This window comes from Camelina sativa, chromosome 3, assembly GCF_000633955.1.
Source record: "Camelina sativa cultivar DH55 chromosome 3, Cs, whole genome shotgun sequence".
Classification (NCBI taxonomy): Eukaryota; Viridiplantae; Streptophyta; class Magnoliopsida; order Brassicales; family Brassicaceae; genus Camelina; species Camelina sativa.
Genome location: NC_025687.1, coordinates 4,655,697 through 4,678,497, shown reverse-complemented (window position 1 = coordinate 4,678,497; position 22,801 = coordinate 4,655,697). Strand labels below are relative to the sequence as shown.

Genomic DNA, 22,801 nt, shown 5'->3' with positions numbered 1-22,801 from the left:
AGATCGTTTCTTCCATCTCTCTAACCTCCTTGCTCACACCTACACATCGATTTGATTTTAAACACAAATCAGATTTTTGGATAAAAGAATGACATTCGGATTTAGATATATATATAAGAAGCTTATACTTACACTCATGAAGAGCGAAGAGAGAGAGCATGACTATGCAGATTAAAGCTATATGTGATGACTTCATAGTTTGGATGTCTCAAGTCTCAACTCAAATTATGGGATGTGTTTTGTTTTGTTTTTTTTTGTCTTATGAATCGTTGTAATTTGTTCATTCCAAACTTAATCAGTATATATATATATAAGACATAGAGACGTTTTAATTAAGAAATACAACAATTTGAGATAATATCTCTTGGTTTTGCAAGATTCAATATATTCAAATGTCTTGGTCAAAATTTCCAATATCTCTAATTCTCTATTAAGAAATTCAATTATTCTTTTTCGATTTGTTTCCTTATTAGTGAACGTTCCAACTATCATTTTTTATTGGGTCAAGAGTAAATTTTAAGATTTCATTTGATAGAATACAACATAATGAATAGGCCATATTAGTAGATAACTATAAATTTTTAAAAATTAAGAAAATGACCATGTGCCAGAAAAATATACATAATTAACTTTTTTGAGCGAGGGAAAAATTCAAAACTGCTCTTAAATCATTTATGAAAACCGTGTCATTTAATTTATAAATCATGCTATACTAAAAAACATATCGTTTGGAGAAATAACGTGTTTTTAGCATTAAAATTATATTTTCGGAAGAAACTATATGTAATTTTTAATAAATAACATGTAATACAAGAAAACAACATGCTAAAGAAGGAAGTTGTTTGCTATCAAGTGTAGTTTTAAAGAAGTAGCGTATTACAAAAAAATGACGGCATTAAAAAAACATGATGACGGAGATCCCAAAAAAGATTAAAATCCATCAAAAAAAAAAAAAAAATTGACCCTTCTGACATGGGTATTGTAGACTAAAGTTAGTTTGTTAATATTTTTTGAATCCTATAGTCATTTAGTATGTATAGTCTATTGAATATCTGGTGACACAATAAACAATTAACCATACCGAAGCAAGTAGACTACAAGTGAAAAATAGTTTCAAACTTCTTTTTTTCTGTTGGTTGATTGGGTTTCAAATTTTTAGGCTGTAAAACGTAAAAATATGATTAATAGAAATCGAATGATATTAAGATCGTTTCTTTAGTCAAAATGTATGTCTGAATCTGGAATCTGTTGACGATATTTTGACAAGTTGTTTTTAACTTTTAGTTAGAACCCTAAAGAAAAAAATTGATTTAAACATTTGTTAACTACTTTTTAGACGCAGAAGCAAACATAACAGTATCGTCTATATATACCTTGCGAGATATTTATTTATTTTTGTAAACAAAATAGTAAATAAAATATAACTAGTTCATGCTTCCATTGTTTTATCAAGGGTTTAAACTTAAGTTACATTGCATGTTGCAAAAGTCGTGACCAGTTGTGCCTGACCAACAATGTTCTAAATGTTTGCAGCACCAACAATGAGGTACCATAGCATGGCATGGGCCAGGGTAACACTCTTCAATGACGTTTTGGGAGTTCGGTCCCTCAATCTCTCTAACCTCCATCCTCATCCCTACACATATCGATCGATTTGATTTTAAACAGTAAACACAAACCAAACTTTGAGAATAAATAAGAAAGGAAAGACATTCGAATAAATGTTTATATCAGAAAAACTTATGCGTACACTTATGCATAGCAACGAGGGTGAACATGAGTATTGATAATAGAGCTATATGTGATAATTTCATGGTTTGGCTGTGTGTTGTGATATTTTTTTCTTATTGAGTTGTTGTAATTTATACACACAACTTAATCATATACAAAGCTAATATTTATATAGCCATAGAGGATACCTGTTGAAATATTAATATGCATAGATTTAGGTAAAACAAAAGTTGTATAGGATCTTCCCACAGCCAGTAAAGTCTTTACAGCGTATGAATCGTATCAGTTAGGCTTTACTAAGCAAATTTAAAGTCACACTGACTAAAGACAGAAAATATTTCTTCTTTTTTGTTTTTTTGTTGGAGAATATAAATACATTATTCAACTTAAATTTAACTAGCTAAAAATAGTAATAAGAAAATCCAAATAATTGTGTCATTAGTTTACGTTTGTCACGTAAACAAGCTTTATTTTCCGAAGGAATTTATCTGTCTGTCAAGTATACACAAAAAGAAGTGAAATGAAACATTATTACATTATTGGATTTTCCTACATAAAAATAAAAAACAAACAACCTCTTTCAATGGAAAATGCTTCAATCGAGACTATACACCAAAGTTCATAAATCAGCATTGTCCAAACCCAAAAATTACTCGCAGCTGGATTCCTACTCGAATAACAGAAGCTTAAACTTGAAGAGCAGAAGCGATGGAGCCAGCCAGGCTAAGAACTTCAAAAGGAGGTTTATTCATCACCTCTTTCACAGTCAACCCACACGAGTCTGTGATCCAGAAATAGCTCAAACCTTCCGCGGGATCACCTGCACCACCGAAAGACAAAATACAAGATTTTAAGTATGTCGCAAAGAAACAGAACATGATCCTGCTTAGACTGAGTCAAAACATTTGTATAATAGTTGTAACCTTTAGTGTCAAGCTTGAAACGATTCCATGAACTCTTGGGGAAGATCCCGTGTGTTACATATGCGCTAATTTTCGCTGCTCCATGTGCAGCTAAGACTTTCTGAAGGGAACAAGAATTAGTGGTTAGTTAAAGAATAAGTGCGAACACTTTTGAGAGTTGAATCTGAGTACAGAACCTGGCATTCAATTAGTGTGCCACCCGACTGAACCAAATCATCGACAATCACAACGTGCCTTCCTTCAGCGTCTCCCTCTTTAATACGCACTATTCGTTTGTCTCCCATTCTTACCTTGTTGCAAACAATCTGAAAGACAAAGAGGATAACTTGGTAAGTCAAATTAATGTTCAGAGTTGCTGTTCAAGACTGGATGATGCAATGCTTGTTTGGAGTTAAAACGGTCCACACTATAAGATGCTAATGAATGGGGCCAAAGGCGAGACGTTCTGTGTATTACCGTTGGATAATGTTGGAGTTGTTTGTGGAAACGTTTCCATGCTCCATCATCTGGGAATGCAATAGATATCTGAAGCAAATGAAGAACAGCAACCAAAAATGAATCGCATCTTGTTAATATCTACTCTACATGATAGAATTGTGACAACCAAAGGGAAAGAGACTTACATTATCGGAATCAGGTAAACTCTGGAGTCTGCTCTTGAGCAATGGTATACCACTTTCAAAGCAAGGAAGTATAGTATCGCCAAAGTAGAATCTTTCCTACAAAATCCAAACAGAAAACAGGCAAAACCTAGATGAAACCATCGAGACAAAGAACAAAAAAAAAAAGAGAAGTCATGAGCATTGACCAGAACTGTAAATAAAGACCTGCAAGGCATGTATATCAAAGGTAACTAAGCTAGTCGGTCCTCCTCTAGAAGCCGGTATATTTGAGAGTATCCTAGCGAGAGTAAAAGCAGTCGCCACATCTCCTTCATCTTCCATTCTCTCAGAAGTTCCAGTGGGGAAGAAAGGAAGAACAAGTGTAAACGAAGAAACGAAAAGCTTAGGTAGAGCATAAATAACCGAGAGCTGCTCGAAGATCACAGCAGGTGAACTGAACGAAGCCAAGAAAGCAACGTGCTGCCCACGAATGCCTTGAGCATTTTGTATGAACAAATTAGGGAACCCATCATCAAATTTCCTAAAAAACAAGAAACAATGATTGTGATTACTTTAGTGATCAAGAACCTAAAACCTCTTCCAACTAATTTGAATCAGCTTAAAGGTCTCGACTTTACAGAACTAACTCATCTCAAGGTCTCGAATTTGAACTCGCATTGTCAAAAAATCAATTTTTTGAAAACCAAACCCATGAATCTGGAATGAATTAGATAGAGAGATGAGAGGGTTTTAATTACTTCCAATTGATGCTTCGTAGCTCGATGCAATCAGATTGAGATACAATTCTCTCGGCGAGATCTCTAGTCTCGTCGCTGTGGAAGAGACAGACGCGCTTGGAACACTTGGCACCTGATTCCGACGCCGCCGCGGCCGCCATGGATATTGAAGATGAATTCGGATTGATTAGGCTGATGGGATCTCCATTGGATAAGAAATCGAGGCTCCGGTGACCCGACGACTGGTTCTCTAAGCTTCTGACTCCGCACTTCACGCAGCGATTACCGACTGTAGCAGTTTTGAAGTTAAGCAAAAACGGAGACAAAGAAGACGATAACGACGAGGAAAAAGAAGAGCTAAAATGAGGAAGGGAGAGTGAAGCAGCGGTGGTTGCATTCGCCGGAGAAATAGCCGCCATTACCGAACACGAAGGGTCAAAATTACGAATTTTCCGGCGGATATCTTCAAATTAATTAACGAATTTTTTTTTTTATTTTTTTTTAGGGGTTTTATAAGAAAAATCAGACATGTGGCGAAGACTATACTGAATGACATAAACACCCCTATCTGTCAAACGGGGCACGTTATAAAAGTTGTTGGATAATTTCGGTTTAATTTACCTTAAGTAGTTAACCATCGGTTCGGTTCGAGTTTTTGATTTTATCCGAATACCGAAACGAAACTCGGTTCAGGATTGCTCCAACCTGAATGTTAAGTACAATATAAACAGAAAACTAAACGGTTTGTATTGGTTTAGTTGTAAAGGGAGATTCGGTTAATTTCCGGTTCAAGAGGACAAATTTGGGAAGATATACGCGCCGGCTATGAGGAAAAAGAAAATGTGTTAGTTGTAAGTTGAAAGTTGAAACTAAAAAAAGCATTATAATTTAGAAGTTTCAAACTATCAAAATAGTATTCTTTAACTAGTATTATTCCATTGGTTAACAAGAAGAGGCTGCTACAAATATGTATATTTTATTTCGTGCACTAAAATAATGGTTTACGAAAACTGAAATTCAGAAGACTACTTAGTAAATGTCAATCTAAGATAGGCAAACTCGAGCTAGAGTAATCACAAAATTGGTCGTTGGTGCACTCCAAAAAAAAAAAAGACACCGACCAAAAACCTCTCTATTACAAATGTTTTGAGAGGGTGCAAAAGAAGAATGACTTTGAGCATCGACGTTGGAATCTATACTTGACCGGCGGTGATTAGTAGAAAGGTCAAAACATAGGACCGTCCAATTGAAGTCTGAATCTCACACACTCAACGACTCTTTCTATCTCGTTACTCCATTTATTATTACTTGCATCTAAAAGGATATATTTATTACTCTTTCTGTTCATATATTTCTTTTTTTTTCTGATAATTACTAGTATATATAAACCATTAAATAATAGTATTCCTTGTGGAAAAAAAAAACATAAAATGGGGAAATCATTTTAATCTACAAATTAATTTATTAGTAACAAAATAAAAAATCTCAAAACATTAATCAATTAGAAACAGGAGTATATACAAGAAACTAATACATATACGACTATATATAAATAGATGTGTAAAAATGTAAATGCCTATGAACTATACAAGTATTAAATACAAATTGTTATTTTAAATTCACCTAGCCTATTATTAGCTCACGCGTTTCCTCGGGTTCCCTATTTTCAATTTCTCATTTAAAACTCATTTTTGTTTATCTCTTCACGGGCTCTCTTCATATGAGCTCTTCTTTCTTGAACAGATATACTCCCATTTCGTTTTCATTTGACTATATCGTTTTACAATGATACATAAGACCATGGAACTTAAACATTGATACAACTGAGAAGCAAATTGAGTTATGTATAAAGAAACTAAATAGAGTTACATTAAATTCACCTAGCTAAATTTTCAAAATTTTAAATTTATAGGTCATTTTCATGCATGATACATATGATGCAGCAACTTTAATTGCATTTGAGCTTTATTTTATAGTGAAACCAACAAATTTATTAAGCTTATAAACTGTAAATATGATCCTAGTTTCGTAAATGATTTTAAATTCATTATAATAATATAATATAATTTCTAAAAATAGAAAACATCATAGACGAGTTTTTTATGCATGATTTGGGCCATTTGGCCACGTAGCTGAAGGAGATATGTACACTTCGCCGGATAAGATGATGGTTTTCACGTTTGTTAATATGGGCGTGTTAGGACAAACAAAATGCTGAAACCAATACTGAGTGAGACAAACAAAAAGAAAGAGAAAAAGAGTTTTTGTTTATCCATTATAGAGTTTCCAATGATTTTCTAAAATCCTTGATTTATCTTTTCAAACATATCAAAACTACGTTTTTAACTTCAGTCATATAAGAATCGATCGAGTTCACATATTTTGTATTTGTGTTCCGAAGACATGCATCAACTGTTTACTTGAATAAGCTCATATCTATAGTTTATAAGCTTTTTAAGAAGTTGGCTCCAACAAAGAGAAACCTCAAATGCAATATTTAAAGTAACCTGCAGGCTGCATGATCTAGCCCTAATAAAAATGACCTAGAAATTTAAAATTTGAAAACTTTAGGAATCGTTTGCTTACTTCTCTCATGCTCCTTTATTCCCTCCAAGTACTCTGCCCTCACTCATCAGTAAACAAGTAATAAATATGATGAGTATTTTTAAAAGTAAAAACGTACAACTCTATATCACTGTCTTTCTATAATTCTAAATTGTTTCGGTCCAATAATTAAATTTGAAAATATAAAAAACAAACAACCTTATTAATAATTTGTATTCATAAAAAGAGGAAAATTACCGAACTGAATCGACACCACTGCCGATCTGATGTAATTAATACTCTGTTGACTATAAAACCATCCTCTGAGAAAAAATGTCCCCTTCACTTCATACTCGCCACCAAAGTTCACCACACAATAAAAGTAACTTATTTTTAAAAAGAGAGAGAGAACAAAACGTCTCACTCAATCCCTCCCTCCACACATCGATCCTTAACAAATCCCCTGTTTTCTCCACTTCACATCCGAGAGAAGAAGTCATGGGAATATCAAACAAACCTCACCACCACCAACTCGAAGGAGGTGAGATACGAGAAACTACCGACGGTAAAAAATGGGTCATCGCTGGAATTACCTCACGTTCGCCGCTCAAGCAGATTAATCTATCCCCAGGTGTCACAGTCACCGAAACAGAGGATCAAGATCAGTGTCCTACAACACCTACGGCTGTTTCCTTCAGAATTCCAAGGGTTCCGCCGTGTCCAGCAGCGCCAAGGAAGCGTAAGCCGTCGTCTAAATGCAGTTACGGCGCCGCCACTAGAGATTTCTTCTCTCCACCTGACCTCGAAACCGTTTTCATTCAGAGAGCTAGTTAACTCTGTTTTCACAACTCTCTGAGCTCTTTCTCTCTCTCTCTTTCTAACCTTTTCTAGGGTTTCAAATCATAGGATAATATCTTCTCTCTGTTTTAGCTTAAATTCTCCATTCTGGTTCAGCACTTAGGCTCTTGAACTAAGAAACTAAATTTACTCTATTTGCTTCTCAGTTGTATCAATGTTAGGAGTTAGTGTTTCATGTTTATGTACATATCTTCTCCTCCTGTTTTCACTAGAATTTATGTATATGATTTATAGCTTTATTTCCATTTACATTTTTTTAAAAATTTCTAGTTATTTTTAGTCATTCTTTAATTTAGCACTCAAAATCATTTGAAAAAAGAAACTAAAAAATCTGTTTCTTTCTCAATATATATATATATATATACATGTCATTCTTTCTCAATATAGTTATATGTTCATGGAAGTTTGAGATGATATTAACAATCACTAACAATATGGTTCACAGATCAAAAGTTTTACACTTTATCTACCTTTTTGCTTACTTTTATCTCCATCTTTTTTTTTTTTTTGACAAAAACTCTTTACAAATAAAAAGGAATCTTTCTTCTTTGTTTAAAAACTAAAGAATCTGTTTTTATTCATTTCTAAAATGGTTGGAAACTTGAAAGAATGCAACCTCTTCATTTTATCGCAAAATTTTTCCACCACTTGGAATGTTCTAACAGTTGTATATGTACATGATAATGCATGCATTTATTGTTTACATCATTCGCATAATCTAGGACATGGTTGGAGAATTTTTGTTAAAGAAGCTTTTCTTTTGTTATACATCAAAAACTTTATTTGGGGGTGGCATCTAATCGGTTTTCCTGTTTTTTCTTTGTTTTATCTCATTCCAAAAAATTTAATGAACTGAGTAAGATATGTTTAATTTTCACTTTTAAACAGTTTTATAAAACACAACTATAACAATTTTCAAACTGTATCTGTCAATCTGTCATTTTAAATTTGATCTGCTTTAAAAATATTTGTCGACCTGTTTGGAGTTCTTTATCTTTTGTTTAACTTATGCATAAAAATGTATGCAATTACGTTGGTAATATTTTAAATGCGCCAGAAATAAAATAAAGGATTTTTTAATATGCATCAAACATCATTCGATGATAAGTGACAGCCACCGACGACGCAAGTGGAATCCTAGAAAAGAATACGCCAAAAAGTTTTTTAGTTCTGTTCTCATTGTATCAAAATTTCCAAATTTTGGAAGTTTTCGATCGGTTTTGAAATAGTATTATTTTGTCTTCTTTTCCGTCGAATAATATTATTTTTGTCTAAATAACTATTATCGTACTATACTATAATATCATTATATTTTTTAGTTTTTTTTTTGTGGTTTTCCTTATTTTAATTTGTGTATATGATGTTACGAATATGCGAATATAGTCTCTTCCTTGGTAGCATGATTGTACATAATGCTGTGGTTTGAAATTTTGAATGTGATCAATAATTATACGGCCCATTTGTCAGGTTAAACCACATCTATATTAACGTACAGTATTATACTACGGAATCTTATTGTAGTAGTATATATGCTTACAAAGGTTAACCTTTTTATCAATAGAAAAGAAAAAGAGATTAGTAATATTATAAGTGGCGAAGTAGCAATCTATTCATGTAAAAGAACAAGCCTTTTCTTGTGAGTGGATTAATTAGCAGTTGATTTACCTCTTGAAGTTTTTCCCCATATTTTGGATAAAAATTGAGTGCCTCCATGTTGTGGTACACGGTGTGTGCACACGTCAGAATCTTCCCATAAGTGCTTATGATAATTCGAGCACCAAAACAACCTACAATATGTAAGCCAAAGTAAAAAAAAACTTAGCGATTACAATTAATATTAGTATTATTGACTATATATGAAGTATACCTTTCGGTTGTTTCCAGATTGACAACGGAAGTAATGATGCGCCGAGCAAGCTTGGAGAAATTTTTTAACCCGAAAGGTAAAAATGGTTGGCGGTCTTCTATTAAGTAAAATATATAGCAGATAATAAAAAATATTAACAGATCGATGAGAAAAATGCTGAAAAAAAAAAAGAAACAAATAAGTAGTAGAGAGAAAACCTTGGATGATCAAGTCCTCATCTGGAAGTGAGATCTACTGCCGTATAGTAGGAGGATGGAGGAAAAAGAGATTTCATCGGAAGGATCATCAATGCCGTCAGACAAAAATCGCCGGGGAATGGAAGTGGGAGCTGTGGATAAGGATGTACACAATCCTTAATCTACGCAAAGTAAATATTATACGTTAGATTGTGATGTTTTAGTTAAAACACAGTCTTACAGATGTCTTAATTAAATTTGTATTTAATTTTACGAATAACTCCTAAATCTGATTGTCATTATGACATGTAGTAATCTCATCCAACTTACTATAAAATATGATTAGTGAGAGTAATTATTATTTAGTAGATAAGAGATCTCGTCGAAACGACGCCAAATGAAGAAAAAGTATCACCTAAACGACGTCAAAGCTAGAAAGAAGAAAAGTCTCGTCAATATGACAAAGTTTGAAAGTGAATTACTGCTCCTCAGTATTAGTGTAAAATGTATTACTTATTTCTTTTATGTATTTCTCCTCTCCTCCTTGTTGACTGAACAAATAATGTATATCCAACATCCTTACAGTTAAAAAAAAAATTAAAAGAAAACAAATGAATGAAGGTTACCTTTTAAAAGAAAGCATATATGGAGAATCACATTGAAATAGGTGCTAATTATTGGACTCCACATGGTTAAAGATCCCATAATTTGGCGATCCCAGTGCGTTGTACTTGAAATAGCCGATACTTCATTTAACCTCATCCTTCAAAAACTGAAAATTGTACTATTATAAAGTTATTTTAGTGCGAGTTTTAAGTATAATTATTGCAAAAAAAGAAATGAAAATGAGTAATATCATTAGATCGTAGAAAGAAATTGATCAGTAAATTAATCGGTGAAGATTTCAAACTGCATTGACACTTGGCATATTTGTCTAGACACGTGGTTTACCCAACAATTCAATAGTTCATGTTGGATAATGCAACTTATCCGTAGAAGAAGCAGTTATAGCGACGTGAAAGCAAAAAAAAAAAGAAAAAAAAAAAAACTGACCAAATTCAGAGGAATTATTACAAAATTTCTATGCGTCTTTGGTTACAAACTACATCTAATTTGAGTTAATAACCTTTTCTCTGCAACAAAAGCTTTGTTATGTTGTATACATTTCCTGTTTTATATTTTACTAGATTTTATGCCAAACATTTCCCAAGAAAAGAACAACATATACATGCAACGACATGTTTGTACACAGATTAAAACAATAGGGAACAAATGGAGTAAATTTCATATATAATATTAGCCACAATTATATATGGATCTTTCCGTCTTCATAACTTCAAAAAGGAAATTATTAAAACTTTCACCTAGCTATTTGCTCGCCATGTTCAACCTGTTGTCTGTTTGACGAACCATATATGAAATTCTTTCTTTCATCCCAAGTGTGGTTTAGTTGTCTAATTCAAATTGGATGTAAAAAGTCTAACAAAGTGTTTATGTCCAGAGAAGTTTGAAGAGTATAAACGCAAGTCATTTCGCAAAAAAATTTGTTTGTGTTTCTTTTCATGTCTTTTTGGTTTGTTAACTATATATGATGATTCGGATCTTGGCCTTAATCTCCCAACGGCTCAAAATCAGCTTTTACTAATATTTTTTGACATTGTGTAAAGCATATTTTTTCGCCGGGCATCAAACTAGCAGCACAACAGAACCAACCATTGGGTTTAACAACTAGGCCACCATATCCGGTGATTAAAACAAATGCATTAACCAGAGTGCATGGACAGAAAAAACGTGGAAACATACAAGGAACGCACAACTACTCAAAGAAAGAAGTCAACAACAACGTAGCATGCACTTGTCGAGTGAGCTTTTGTCGTTTCTTGTAGTTGAAATTTCTAAAATGTTCCTTTCTTTTTGTTAGATAAGTTTTTTCTTATGTGAAAGTTGTTAAATAAGTTACTTTAATAAACCATATTTACTTTCATTTTTCGTTTGATTTCTAATGTTTTTCTTAGTTGTATGTTTCTTCCGTTTGTAATGTCTTTTTTCTACTAATGATACCATCAACAATGAGATCCGATACATTTTTTTTTTTTTTTTTTTTTTTTTTTNTTTATGAAAATAAATTGTAATGTTTACAATAGCTTGGAATACAAAAAACCAGTCCTTGCCCAAAAAAATAAAAACAAGAAGTGATTAAAGCAAGTGATCGTATCCTCAACAAAGCACTAGATGAACCTGAGCCAGCTTTGCATTAGGTGGTTAAACTTTCTTTGGTGCCTCTTTGCTAAGATGGCATCTCGGACCTGTCTGTCTAGCTTCTTGAAAAGAACATGTACAGGCGTGATAACATTGTTATGATACCGGTTATTCCTCTCAGTCCATATTGTATAGATGACTGTTTGTGATACTAGTCTCCTCACGGTTTGAGTGCTTGTTGAATCCTTAATATCTAACCAAGCTGAGAAAGCTTCCCATGTGTGGAAAACGAATGATCTGTACCCTAATCTCCGAGTTGCTTCCACCCATAGATCCTCACTGAACTCACAATGCAAGAACAGATGATCCCTCGTTTCAGAGTGAATACCACAAATGCAGCAGGTTGTATCAATTTGCATACCCCAACTAGCCAGTCGGGTTCTAGTAGGAATCATGTTAAGAAAAACTATCCACATCATGAAAGTGTGTCTTGGAATAGCACCCTTGTACCAGACTTGCGAAGCCCAGGATAGAGGTTGTTGTCTATGTCGAATTGCTTCCCAAGTCTTCTTGGTACTAAACGCTTCTAAATCAATATCCTCTATCCTCCAGAAGTAAGAATCATCAACAATGCTTGAAGCTGGGAGATGTAATGTTGTCAAATGAAAATGAAGGAGTTCCGCCTGTGGTGAACGAGCAGGGCGAAGCCTCCAACCTGTCATAGAGCAAGCATTGGCAACAGAACCTTTTAGAGGAATACCTGTTTGGGCTGGTTCCGAGTCTCCAAGGAAATCTATAAGCGGTCCAAAAGGTGTCCACCAATCAAACCAGAAACTAGCTTTGATACCAGAACCTACATTGCAGCGAATGAAGCGTCTGGCGAGTGGTCGAAGATGAAGGAGAGATTTCCAGGTCCAAGAGGTAGTCTTCTTTTCATCAATTGACCAGAAGACAGAATCTTTTATCTTGTTGTTTCTTATCCAGTCAGCCCACAAAGAGTCCCTAGCCGAGAATAATCTCTAGATCAGCTTCAGACAAAGTGTTTTATTCCATTGAGCAAAGTCACGGAAACCAAGACCCCCTTCATCTTTGGGTAAGCAGAGCGACTTCCAAGCAACTTTTGCAGTTGATTTCTTTGTTATGTCACCATTCCACAGAAACCTTGTGCATAGACTTTCAATGATCTTTACACACTCTTTAGGTAGAATAAACGCCGATGTCCAAAAGGTGACTGTACCATATATTACTGACTTGATAAGTTATGTCCTCCCAGCATAGGACAGAGCACGAGCTGACCAACTTTTGCACGATCCTATACATTTTACAAACACGGCCAGCTTAAGTTGGATTTACTTCAATCAGATGACAAAAACGATGACACTGAAATTTCACTGTTTAAGATGGATTCTTTCACCTCTTTTTACTAAATTTGGAAAGCATTACCAAAGATGCGGAACCATAATTTACGTCAATGATTCCAGAATCGTACAATGATACGGAACCAACCATTTTGCTAATTATAATCCATTGACTAAAAACTAATTTTAGCACTTAAAATAACTTACAAAACATTTCTTTCTTTCAGATAATATCATAAAGGGTAAAACTGTCAATTGAAGCAAACATGAGAATCTAATACCTTTATTTCCCACGAATGCGTATGCGATGATGCAGCAGCACCTATCTCTTTAACGGCTAAACAACTGAATATTATAATTCTTTTGGGAAAAAAGAAAGTGAAGAAAGTGGAAAACTTTGAGTTGGACTATGACTTGGACCAAACATAAAATGTGATGTCACTATCCAATAATTATCAACTCCACCTTCGAAGATAAAATAAAATAAAACAAACCTCCTTCTATCTAGTCATCTCTATATATATTAGCCCATTGAGATAAAGATTTCACCCACAAATCTTCAAACTCAAAATAGTTCATACAAAAAGAAAATAATAAAAAAAAATCGTCAAGGGAATGAAACCGGCAGAAAAAATGCAGACAAAGCCATTCAAGGAGGAGTCAGAGGAACACCACTTTGGAAAATATCCCCAACAGTTTGTTTAGCTTTGGCCATAAGAAGCGAGAAGACAAGAAAAACAAAAACAAAGCTTTTCTTTTTGATCTTATGGTAACGGCAAAACGGCAAGTCATATATCGGCATCAGGCTCGTGTTCGAGTTCTATTGATTTTGATTTCGGTGGTATGATCGATCTTAAGCTGTTTTAAGATTCGTCTGCTACGGAATCCAATCATCTTTTTTTTAATATTATGTTCAATGAGAAAGAAAATCATAATTTGGGTCGTCTTGTGATGTGTGTTTCTTTAATTTCCAGTGTTTTGGTAATAAAATTGGATTATGTTTGCTCATGATGTCTCTTGATTAATTTTCATGTTTATATGATAGTGAATTTATAATAAGAAATTCTTAAAACTTGTTTTTCTTCTCCTCTCGATCGTGTGTCTCTGGAAATCTTGATTGTCCCTAAAGGCCTAACCTGTTTGTTCCATGGAATTTTTAAAATTATAAAGCTAATTACCATCACCCCAGTCATATATATATGTCATACAAAGCTTCAGTTGCAGATCAATGAAACATCTACATAATGTTCTTGCATTTAAAGGAAGAAATAATTTCACATTACCATAAGAACTTGTAATTTCACATTTAAAGGAAGAAATAAACCATATACTGGCGGAATAAAGAAAAGAAGAGAAACCCATATACTATACAGATACAGTACTAAAACACCTGAACTAAAAGTCAAATATAATATTAACTGTCCCACTGAATTATGATGGTATAATAAAAAATATAGGATTCTATATTGTGAGTTGAATCATACGAATTAATCCTATATATGTTGATAGCGACGATTAATACATGGGTCCCTTAATACATATGTTAAAATATTTTAATGATCAGTTACAGATGTATATATGGATTGTCATTTTCTTTTTGAGTCTTTCTCTAATTCCATTTATATTTGATATTCGTGTACTTCAAATGGAATATTTTTTCGCCAAAAGAAATTGGAATATCGAATTTTTCTATCTAAACGTTTTTGCTAGTAAAGTATTACCTGTCGTTACCATTTTTTCCAATATTTTCAGATTTTTTTCCTATAAATTTTTGCTTAGCATGCAGCCAGCTTTTTGGTAAGTAGCATGCAGCCAGCTTTTAAATTTATATTCTTACTTCTAAAGTATAGACATGCATGCATTCCTAAATGATATTTCTTAATTACTTCTTCTTGAATCGGATTTTCTATACTTCTTTATTGCGTTTACGATGAAGATATGAACAAATTGGCTTAAAAGTTAAAATAGTTTGGTATAAAAATAAAATAAAAACAAGACTAGAAATAAAACTCTATTTAGAAGATTATTCTAATATAATTAGATTATTATCAATATTAAGAAGATCAAGACTAGAAATAAAATAAAACTCATAGTTTGCAGTTACATACAAAACTAGTTTTATGTCCACTAATTAAAGATCTCCTCTCCTATATATAAGATACCTTCTCATTTAATTTCTGGTGTCTCTCTCGAACCAAAATCTCTACTCCCTTTCTCTCTCGTTTCTCCACTCAAAAGTGCAAAATGCAGCCGTCTGGCGATTCAGCAACAGAAGCCTTGGCAGCGACCAAGAAGAAGAAGGAGCGGCCAAGTGTGTCATTTCTTAAGCTCTTCTCCTTTGCTGATTTCTACGATTGCGTTCTGATGGCTCTTGGATCCATTGGTGCTTGCATTCACGGAGCCTCCGTTCCAGTTTTCTTCATCTTCTTCGGCAAACTCATCAACATCATCGGTCTAGCTTATCTCTTCCCGCGAGAAGCTTCTCACAAAGTCGCCAAGGTTAATATATATCCTCCAATTTATCTTTTATATATCCAAGATTTACAGTTAAGAAGTAACATTTTGATGAACACGTATCCTAAAGACTAAAGAGGTTTAAGATTTAATAAATTCAAAATTTTCTTCAAATTTGGTCAAAATGCTATTTAATTCGTATGATGAAAGACAACTTGACTGATCTGTACCGGTCGCTTAAGTTTTATTTCTTTGGTTGTGCAGTACTCGTTGGATTTTGTATATCTAAGTGTGGTGATACTCTTCTCATCATGGATAGGTAAATAACATAATAAAGAATGCATTAATTAAATCAAGGAAACATAATTATTACTATATTTTAAGATAAGACAAAATAAAATAAATGAATGGAAACAGAGGTTGCATGCTGGATGCACACGGGAGAGAGACAAGCGGCGAAGATGAGAAAAGCTTATTTGCGGTCAATGTTAAGTCAAGACATAAGCTTGTTCGACACCGAATCTTCCACCGGAGAAGTTATCTCCGCCATCACCTCCGACATCCTCGTCGTCCGAGACGCTATCTCCGAGAAGGTACGCTAAACCAAAATCAAATCCAGTATTGATTGTGTTTTCGTAGATATACTGGTCTTAGTTATTCCAATCTACTAATTACTTCGTACAATATTTGTGGTTCAAATACAGTAACAAAATTTGTATTTTCCATTGATTTTTGATAGATACATGAATAATATATTTTAATTATGATAAAAAATAATAATACGTAATTATAAAGATACAATGAATTTTATCTATAGTATTCTTTATGTGAAATGAATCTATAATATTATGGATCTTTTAATTTTCCTCAAGCATGCGCTTTTCTTATATTTTGGTTTGTCAAAGTCAATAAGTATTATGGCCTTACTCCAACAATAATAAAAAGATTTTTGCATGCATAATATTTGAATCCGGTTCATGGTGTATGATAACCGGATGACCGGCCGGTATTTTTGTCACAGGTAGGGAATTTCTTGCACTACATAAGCCGGTTCATAGCCGGTTTTGTGATCGGATTTACTAGCGTGTGGCAAATTAGTCTTGTCACTCTCGCTATAGTCCCACTCATCGCTCTCGCTGGCGGAATCTACGCTTTTGTGGGCACTGGACTTATCGCCCGTGTCCGAAAATCATACGTCAAGGCCAACGAGATCGCAGAAGAGGTTTAATTAGTAACTTGTGAAACAAGAAAACTATCTGAATGTGAATTTTTCTTTTGTATATTTGATATCATATAAGTAAATATCTCTGTTTGAATTTAGGTGATCGGGAATGTGAGGACCGTACAAGCCTTCACGGGAGAAGAAAAGGCGGTGAGTTCATATCTAGGAGCTTTGAAGAACACTTACACTTACGGGAGAAAAGCCGGTTTAGCCAAAGGACTAGGACTTGGTTCGATGCACTGTGTCCTGTTTTTATCTTGGGCTTTGCTCATCTGGTTCACTAGCATCATTGTTCACAAGAGAATCGCTAATGGTGGCGAATCTTTCACGACCATGCTCAACGTTGTCATCGCTGGCTTGTAATATAAAACTTCTTAATAACTTGCTCTGCTCATTGCCCTTTTTACTTTAATTTCTTGATCTATGAAGTCTCTGTTTCTGGGGGTTTTGTACAGGTCTCTTGGTCAGGCGGCTCCAGATATTTCCACATTCATACGAGCTAGAGCTGCCGCGTATCCGATTATTCAGATGATTGAACGGAACACGGAGGTGAAAACAGGTCGTAAACTCGGGGAAGTAGTAGGGGACATTCATTTTAAGGACGTGACTTTCACTTACCCGTCTCGCCCTGACGTGGTGATCTTTGACAAGCTAAACCTTGTGATCCCTGCGGGGAAAGTAGTGGCTCTTGTCGGAGGAAGCGGGTCGGGGAAAAGTACCATGATATCGTTAATTGAACGGTTCTACGAGCCTACCCAAGGGGCGGTGATGCTAGACGGTAACGATATCAGATACTTGGATCTTATGTGGCTAAGAGGACATATTGGTCTGGTTAATCAAGAGCCTGCCCTGTTTGCAACCACGATTCGTGAGAACATTATGTATGGTAAAGAAGATGCCACCACTGACGAGATTACCCATGCCGCAAAGCTCACGGAAGCTATTTCATTCATCAACAACCTCCCGGAAGGATTCGAAACCCAGGTCTTGTTAAAAAAGGATAGCTTAGAATACAAGAAATTAAAAAATAGAAACCCTAAATTCTGCTTGCTATTTGGGTGTTAACAGGTAGGTGAGAGAGGGATTCAGCTATCTGGCGGGCAGAAGCAGAGGATCACGATTTCGAGAGAAATAGTGAAGAATCCGTCGATACTCTTACTTGATGAGGCAACAAGCGCCCTAGACGCAGAGTCAGAGAAAAGCGTGCAGGAAGCTTTGGACAGAGTGATGGTTGGGAGGACGACGATCGTGGTGGCTCATAGACTCTCTACCGTAAGAAATGCTGACATCATAGCTGTCGTTGGAGGAGGGAAGATCATCGAGTCTGGAAGCCACAACGAACTCATCTCTAACCCTGATGGAGCTTACTCTTCTCTCCTTCGTATCCAAGAAGCTGCCAACCCTAACTTGAACCACACTCAAGGCTTACCAATCAGGTACCAATTGTACATGCTTATATTTTTTTCCCCCGTATCTCAAACAGACTGAAACTTAAAAAAAAAATATATATACTCTGTTTTTTTTTTTGTTTTTGCAGTACAAGCCCCTCGCCGGAACTACCAATAACAAAGACGGACCATTTCTCCATTCATCAAAATGTAAAACAACCGGACACAAGTAGACATGCCAAAGTAACTTTGGGACGTTTATACTCTATGATACGTCCAGACTGGAAGTACGGAATCTGTGGCACATTAGGTTCCTTTGTTGCGGGAGCTCTAATGCCGCTTTTTGCGCTTGGGATCTCAGAGGCTTTAGTATCTTATTACATGGATTGGGATACAACCCAACACGAGGTCAAGAGAATCTCTATCCTCTTCTGTTGTGCCTCCGTCATCACTGTCATCTCACACGCCATTGAGCATACTAGCTTCGGTATTATGGGTGAGCGTCTCACTCTCCGAGTCCGACAGAAGATGTTTTCAGGTACTCACAAACACAAAACCGCGGTCTAAATAAATCATATCATTAGTTGTCTTAACATCGATCGGTTGATCTAAATGTGTGATTGTGTTTCTTCTTGGTTTAGCAATCCTGAGGAATGAAATCGGGTGGTTTGATAAGGTCGATAACACTAGCTCGATGTTGGCCTCGCGGCTTGAAAGTGATGCGGCTTTACTTAAAACCATTGTGGTCGATAGATCGACGATTCTACTAGAGAATTTAGGTCTTGTTGTGACATCTTTCATCATTTCTTTTATACTCAATTGGCGTCTCACTCTTGTTGTCTTGGCCACATACCCCTTGATTATAAGCGGTCATATCAGCGAGGTAAAATGCAGCTTTTTGCCTTCTTTTAAATCGATTTCCGCGGTTGCCTCTATACTTACTTCTCTTTGGTTTGATTAAGTTCTTACTTTCTTTTTCTTGGTTGCATTTGTTAGAAACTTTTTATGCAAGGCTATGGAGGAAACTTGAGTAAGGCGTATCTAAAGGCTAACATGTTGGCCGGAGAGTCTATTAGCAACATCCGAACCGTGGCAGCCTTTTGTGCTGAGGAGAAGGTTCTAGACCTTTATTCCAAAGAGCTTCTAGAACCTTCTAAACGTTCTTTCAGGCGTGGACAGATGGCCGGGATTTTGTACGGTGTTTCTCAATTCTTCATCTTCTCCTCCTACGGCCTTGCCCTCTGGTATGCATATAAACAGTTCCACACACACAGTATAAGACTGTGAAGATTGAAACTTTATTGAAAGTTAAGATGTTTTTACAGGTACGGATCGATTTTGATGGGGAAAGGATTGTCAACTTTCGAATCTGTGATAAAAACATTCATGGTTTTGATCGTAACGGCGTTAGTGATGGGTGAAGTGTTGGCTCTAGCCCCGGATCTTCTTAAAGGAAACCAGATGGTTGCTTCAGTTTTCGAGCTATTGGACAGAAGAACTAAAGTTGTTGGAGATACTGGCGAGGAGCTAAGTAATGTGGAAGGCAAAATTGAGCTCAAAGATGTTCATTTCAGTTATCCTTCACGGCCTGATGTGACTATTTTCAGTGATTTTAACCTAAAAGTTCGTTCTGGCAAAAGCATGGCGCTAGTGGGACAAAGCGGGTCAGGGAAAAGCTCAGTCCTTTCACTCATTCTCAGATTCTACGATCCTACAGCTGGAATAATCATGATTGACGGTGAGCCAGCTCTTGACACAATAATTTCAATCACAAGAAACTCTGAGTACCACATGCTTCTTGCATCACAAGCCATTTGCTATTTGGTTTGAGTAAGCTGATTTTATTTTTCAACCTCTACAGGACAAGACATCAAGAAGCTGAAACTTGACTCTGTGCGAAGACACATCGGTCTGGTTCAACAAGAACCTGCTCTTTTTGCGACGTCCATCTATGAGAACATCTTGTACGGTAAAGAAGGAGCTTCTGAATCTGAAGTCATGGAAGCAGCTAAGCTTGCAAACGCTCACAGCTTCATCAGTTCTCTCCCGGAAGGTTACTCAACAAAAGTCGGTGAACGAGGCATTCAGATGTCAGGTGGCCAGCGACAGAGGATCGCTATAGCTAGAGCCGTCCTCAAGAATCCAGAGATTCTGCTCCTTGACGAAGCCACAAGCGCCTTGGACGTTGAATCAGAGCGTGTGGTATGTAGGCTTTTCATTAAGATTTAGAGTTTTGCTCGAGATTTTCTACAGAGACTTACAGGTTTATACTAATGTATTGTTAGGTCCAACAAGCATTGGATCAGCTAATGAAGAACCGGACCACCGTGGTGGTAGCTCACCGGCTATCAACAATCAAGAACTCAGATATGATAAGTGTAATACAAGAGGGTAAGATCATACAGCAAGGAAGCCACAGTAGCCTCATTAAGGACAAGAATGGTCCTTACTCTAAACTTATCAGTCTTCAGCGATCAGCAGCAAAGTAATCAATCCTTAGGAGTTATTATTGAATTGTCAAAACTCTTGTTTTTTTTCTTCTTCTACATTTCGATTTATTCGATATGATTATGTCACTCATACTTTATGCTATTCATCTTGATTCATCGGTCTCAATACGGAACCTCTAACCTTAGGTTACTTACAATCATATAAAAAGAAAACAGAGGCAAAAAATTAACAAGAGTAACAACGATTATTGAATCTGAGGAGTACGTACTTTCAGGGAAAGAGAATCGAACCACAAGAGATTTCAAGAAGAAATAGTAAGTAGCTTAGCTTGAGTAATCTTGGAAGACAAAGTAGATAGAATAGAAGCTCTAAAAAGCCAAAGGTGCTGAGAGAGGCTTAGGCTGCTGCTGTGATGTACTCGATTGCCTCCTTGCAGATACCTGTCATAGTTGCTTCTGGACCGTAAACCTCAATGGGAACACCGATTTCATCTCCAAGGGCTCGCATTTTAGCAAGTCCCTTTTGGTAATTTGGTCCTCCTCTCCTCACAAATATATGCATCCTTGCTGCTTTCAGCTTTGATTCCTGTTATAAGAAATATAATCACAAATATGAGAAATTACGTTTTGCTTTTGATCCCTTTTAGTCAGTAATGAATCTGAGAGAAGCTCAAGGTTTCTTGACTTACCTTTTCTTTAAGAGCGCGGATTATGCCATTGAAAGTAGCAGCAACGTCAGTGAAGTTCGCAATTCCGCCTCCAATCACAAGAGCTCTGGTTTTTCCATCAGGGTTAGCTGTAGCACACTGCAGTATTGTATTATTATTAACCAGTCACAGGAAATAAATGCCCTATGGAAGGTGAAAGTAAGTTAAAAATTACATCGATAACGACCCTGGCATACTGCAAGACCTCATCTTCTTTGGGTGCTCCACTGTATTCAGCATAGTTGCCAAGTTCAGATGCATACCCAAGATCTCCAACCTAATTAAATTTGTTTTAATGTTGGACTTGTATAAGGAGAAAAATGAAGAAAGTCTCAGTAATGATTCTGATTCTCAAGGAAAACATACAGTATCAGCATAGATGACACTTGCTCCTCCACCAGCTACCATTGTCCAAATACGTCCCTTGGGATTCAGAACGGTAAACTTCAAAGACGCACTTGTCTGCCACCACAATAGGTGTATATTAAAGAAAGCTATTTACTAGTCACAGAACGATGAAGCAGACAGACGTTTTTTATTATATTAATGGCACAACGATGATACCTTCTCATCCAGTCCATGGATGAAGCTCTCTGTGGGACTCATTACCCTTCCAAATGGCATAGGAAATTCAATGTCGCCCCATCTGCAAGTTCGAAGGCTTAGTTATGTACACATTCTCAAAGTTCTCAAGCACAAAGAGTTGGGAAGTCTGGGAGTCAAACTTACTTTTTAAAGTTTTTAAAGGCGGCAGTATCATCAAGCTCACCCCTCATATCAAGAGGATAAGGACTTCCATCAACTAGAGTGAAAGGATTCATCTCCAAGAAAGTGAAATCAAGATCTACCACACCAAAGGAAATAACAAAAATGCTTAGTTTTTATCACAGTAAAGGAGATTTGATCTGTATGTACGTTCAGCTATCCTGCCATACCTTGGAATAGGGTGAAGATGACTTTGATAAATTCTTCAATTTCAGCCTTTATCTGTGCATGGAATTATGTTTAAAGTATAAGTCACGAGTCCAATTTCTATGCCATGTTCACAACCCTTATAATCCAACTTAAAAGAGTCTGTTACCTCCAAGGGAAGAGTTGCAACAAGAGGTGCACATATATCAGGTGTGAGGGAAGCACCCGTTGGTAGAACTATTGTCTTGACCTGTAGAAATTGGAGTCTCAGCAAAATTTTCATCTTTATGTAGCAAGATACTGAATTAGACATTTGAACAAAAAATGACTTCCAAAATACCTTGTCCCAGTTCTCCTCAATGTCAATTCCTCCACACTCTGAAAAGCTTATGCTGCAGCCAAGTCTATCCGAGACAACATTAAGATAATACTCTTCACTGTGTGGCACAAATGGTTCAACGATGAATGTTGTAATGGGTCCTTTGCATCCACTCATCTCTACCTGCAGATAATAGATAGAAAAAGATTGAGTGAAAATGGTCTACTCAAGAGAATGGCTGAGAAAGCGCAAAACAGAAAAAAATTAACCTCTTTGCCCAAACGCTCTTTAACAAAAGTGGCAACATCAGCAAAATCTAATTTCAAGGCAACCAAACCACTCTTCCCACGCTTT

General features: G+C 35.8%; 5 protein-coding genes and 1 long non-coding RNA gene across 6 annotated transcripts in view; 2 read left to right on the top strand and 4 right to left on the bottom strand.

Moving 5' to 3' along the window:
* LOC104769311 lies at positions 1,346–1,855 on the bottom strand. Its single transcript, XR_764356.2, has 2 exons — positions 1,751–1,855; positions 1,346–1,636 (listed from the first exon to the last, which is right to left on the bottom strand). It is a non-coding gene; the product is annotated as an uncharacterized LOC104769311 (long non-coding RNA).
* LOC104769302 (ribose-phosphate pyrophosphokinase 3, chloroplastic) lies at positions 2,145–4,475 on the bottom strand. The gene is made up of 7 exons (XM_010493478.2): positions 4,015–4,475; positions 3,482–3,797; positions 3,278–3,373; positions 3,111–3,179; positions 2,831–2,959; positions 2,655–2,754; positions 2,145–2,551 (listed from the first exon to the last, which is right to left on the bottom strand). The coding sequence occupies exons 1-7, from the start codon at positions 4,410–4,412 to the stop codon at positions 2,418–2,420; spliced, it is 1,242 nt and encodes a 413-aa protein (XP_010491780.1). The 5' UTR covers positions 4,413–4,475; the 3' UTR covers positions 2,145–2,417.
* Positions 6,824–7,634, top strand: LOC104769292. The gene has a single exon (XM_010493465.2). It carries the CDS (start codon positions 6,871–6,873, stop codon positions 7,369–7,371), a length of 501 nt encoding a protein of 166 aa, XP_010491767.1. The 5' UTR covers positions 6,824–6,870; the 3' UTR covers positions 7,372–7,634.
* On the bottom strand, positions 11,667–13,146 carry LOC109130228. Its single transcript, XM_019239627.1, has 2 exons — positions 13,081–13,146; positions 11,667–12,656 (listed from the first exon to the last, which is right to left on the bottom strand). Exons 1-2 carry the CDS (start codon positions 13,144–13,146, stop codon positions 11,667–11,669), a joined length of 1,056 nt encoding a protein of 351 aa, XP_019095172.1.
* Positions 15,181–20,663, top strand: LOC104769276 (ABC transporter B family member 10). The gene is made up of 13 exons (XM_010493447.1): positions 15,181–15,494; positions 15,714–15,768; positions 15,867–16,042; positions 16,471–16,671; positions 16,771–17,030; positions 17,127–17,655; positions 17,740–18,107; positions 18,209–18,597; positions 18,701–18,942; positions 19,056–19,303; positions 19,385–19,797; positions 19,921–20,261; positions 20,345–20,663. Exons 1-13 carry the CDS (start codon positions 15,240–15,242, stop codon positions 20,546–20,548), a joined length of 3,681 nt encoding a protein of 1,226 aa, XP_010491749.1. The 5' UTR covers positions 15,181–15,239; the 3' UTR covers positions 20,549–20,663.
* The window catches only part of LOC104769266 (ATP-citrate synthase alpha chain protein 1), a gene marked incomplete in the record, with an annotated part of 2,931 nt that continues 816 nt past the window's right edge, over positions 20,687–22,801 (bottom strand). Inside the window, 10 exon segments of the mRNA XM_010493435.2 lie at positions 20,687–21,095; positions 21,199–21,315; positions 21,392–21,493; positions 21,583–21,678; positions 21,781–21,862; positions 21,946–22,060; positions 22,152–22,203; positions 22,298–22,378; positions 22,469–22,630; positions 22,717–22,801. Of these exon segments, the coding sequence (XP_010491737.1) occupies positions 20,907–21,095; positions 21,199–21,315; positions 21,392–21,493; positions 21,583–21,678; positions 21,781–21,862; positions 21,946–22,060; positions 22,152–22,203; positions 22,298–22,378; positions 22,469–22,630; positions 22,717–22,801 (1,081 nt within the window).

Excerpts from the sequence above, each read along its gene's own strand:
- LOC104769302 (XM_010493478.2), bottom strand. The coding sequence starts at position 4,412 with ATGGCGGCTATTTCTCCGGCGAATGCAACCACCGCTGCTTCACTCTCC. Across the intron at positions 3,798-4,014 it reads CTACGAAGCATCAATTGGAA|GAAATTTGATGATGGGTTCC; the intron begins GTAATTAAAACC and ends CTTGTTTTTTAG. Across the intron at positions 2,755-2,830 it reads GCACACTAATTGAATGCCAG|AAAGTCTTAGCTGCACATGG; the intron begins GTTCTGTACTCA and ends TGTTCCCTTCAG.
- LOC104769292 (XM_010493465.2), top strand. The coding sequence starts at position 6,871 with ATGTCCCCTTCACTTCATACTCGCCACCAAAGTTCACCACACAATAAA.
- LOC109130228 (XM_019239627.1), bottom strand. The coding sequence starts at position 13,146 with ATGGTTGGTTCCGTATCATTGTACGATTCTGGAATCATTGACGTAAAT. Across the intron at positions 12,657-13,080 it reads ATTATGGTTCCGCATCTTTG|AGATTATTCTCGGCTAGGGA; the intron begins GTAATGCTTTCC and ends AAGCTGATCTAG.
- LOC104769276 (XM_010493447.1), top strand. The coding sequence starts at position 15,240 with ATGCAGCCGTCTGGCGATTCAGCAACAGAAGCCTTGGCAGCGACCAAG. Across the intron at positions 17,656-17,739 it reads CGGAAGGATTCGAAACCCAG|GTAGGTGAGAGAGGGATTCA; the intron begins GTCTTGTTAAAA and ends GGGTGTTAACAG. Across the intron at positions 18,943-19,055 it reads TAAGCGGTCATATCAGCGAG|AAACTTTTTATGCAAGGCTA; the intron begins GTAAAATGCAGC and ends TGCATTTGTTAG.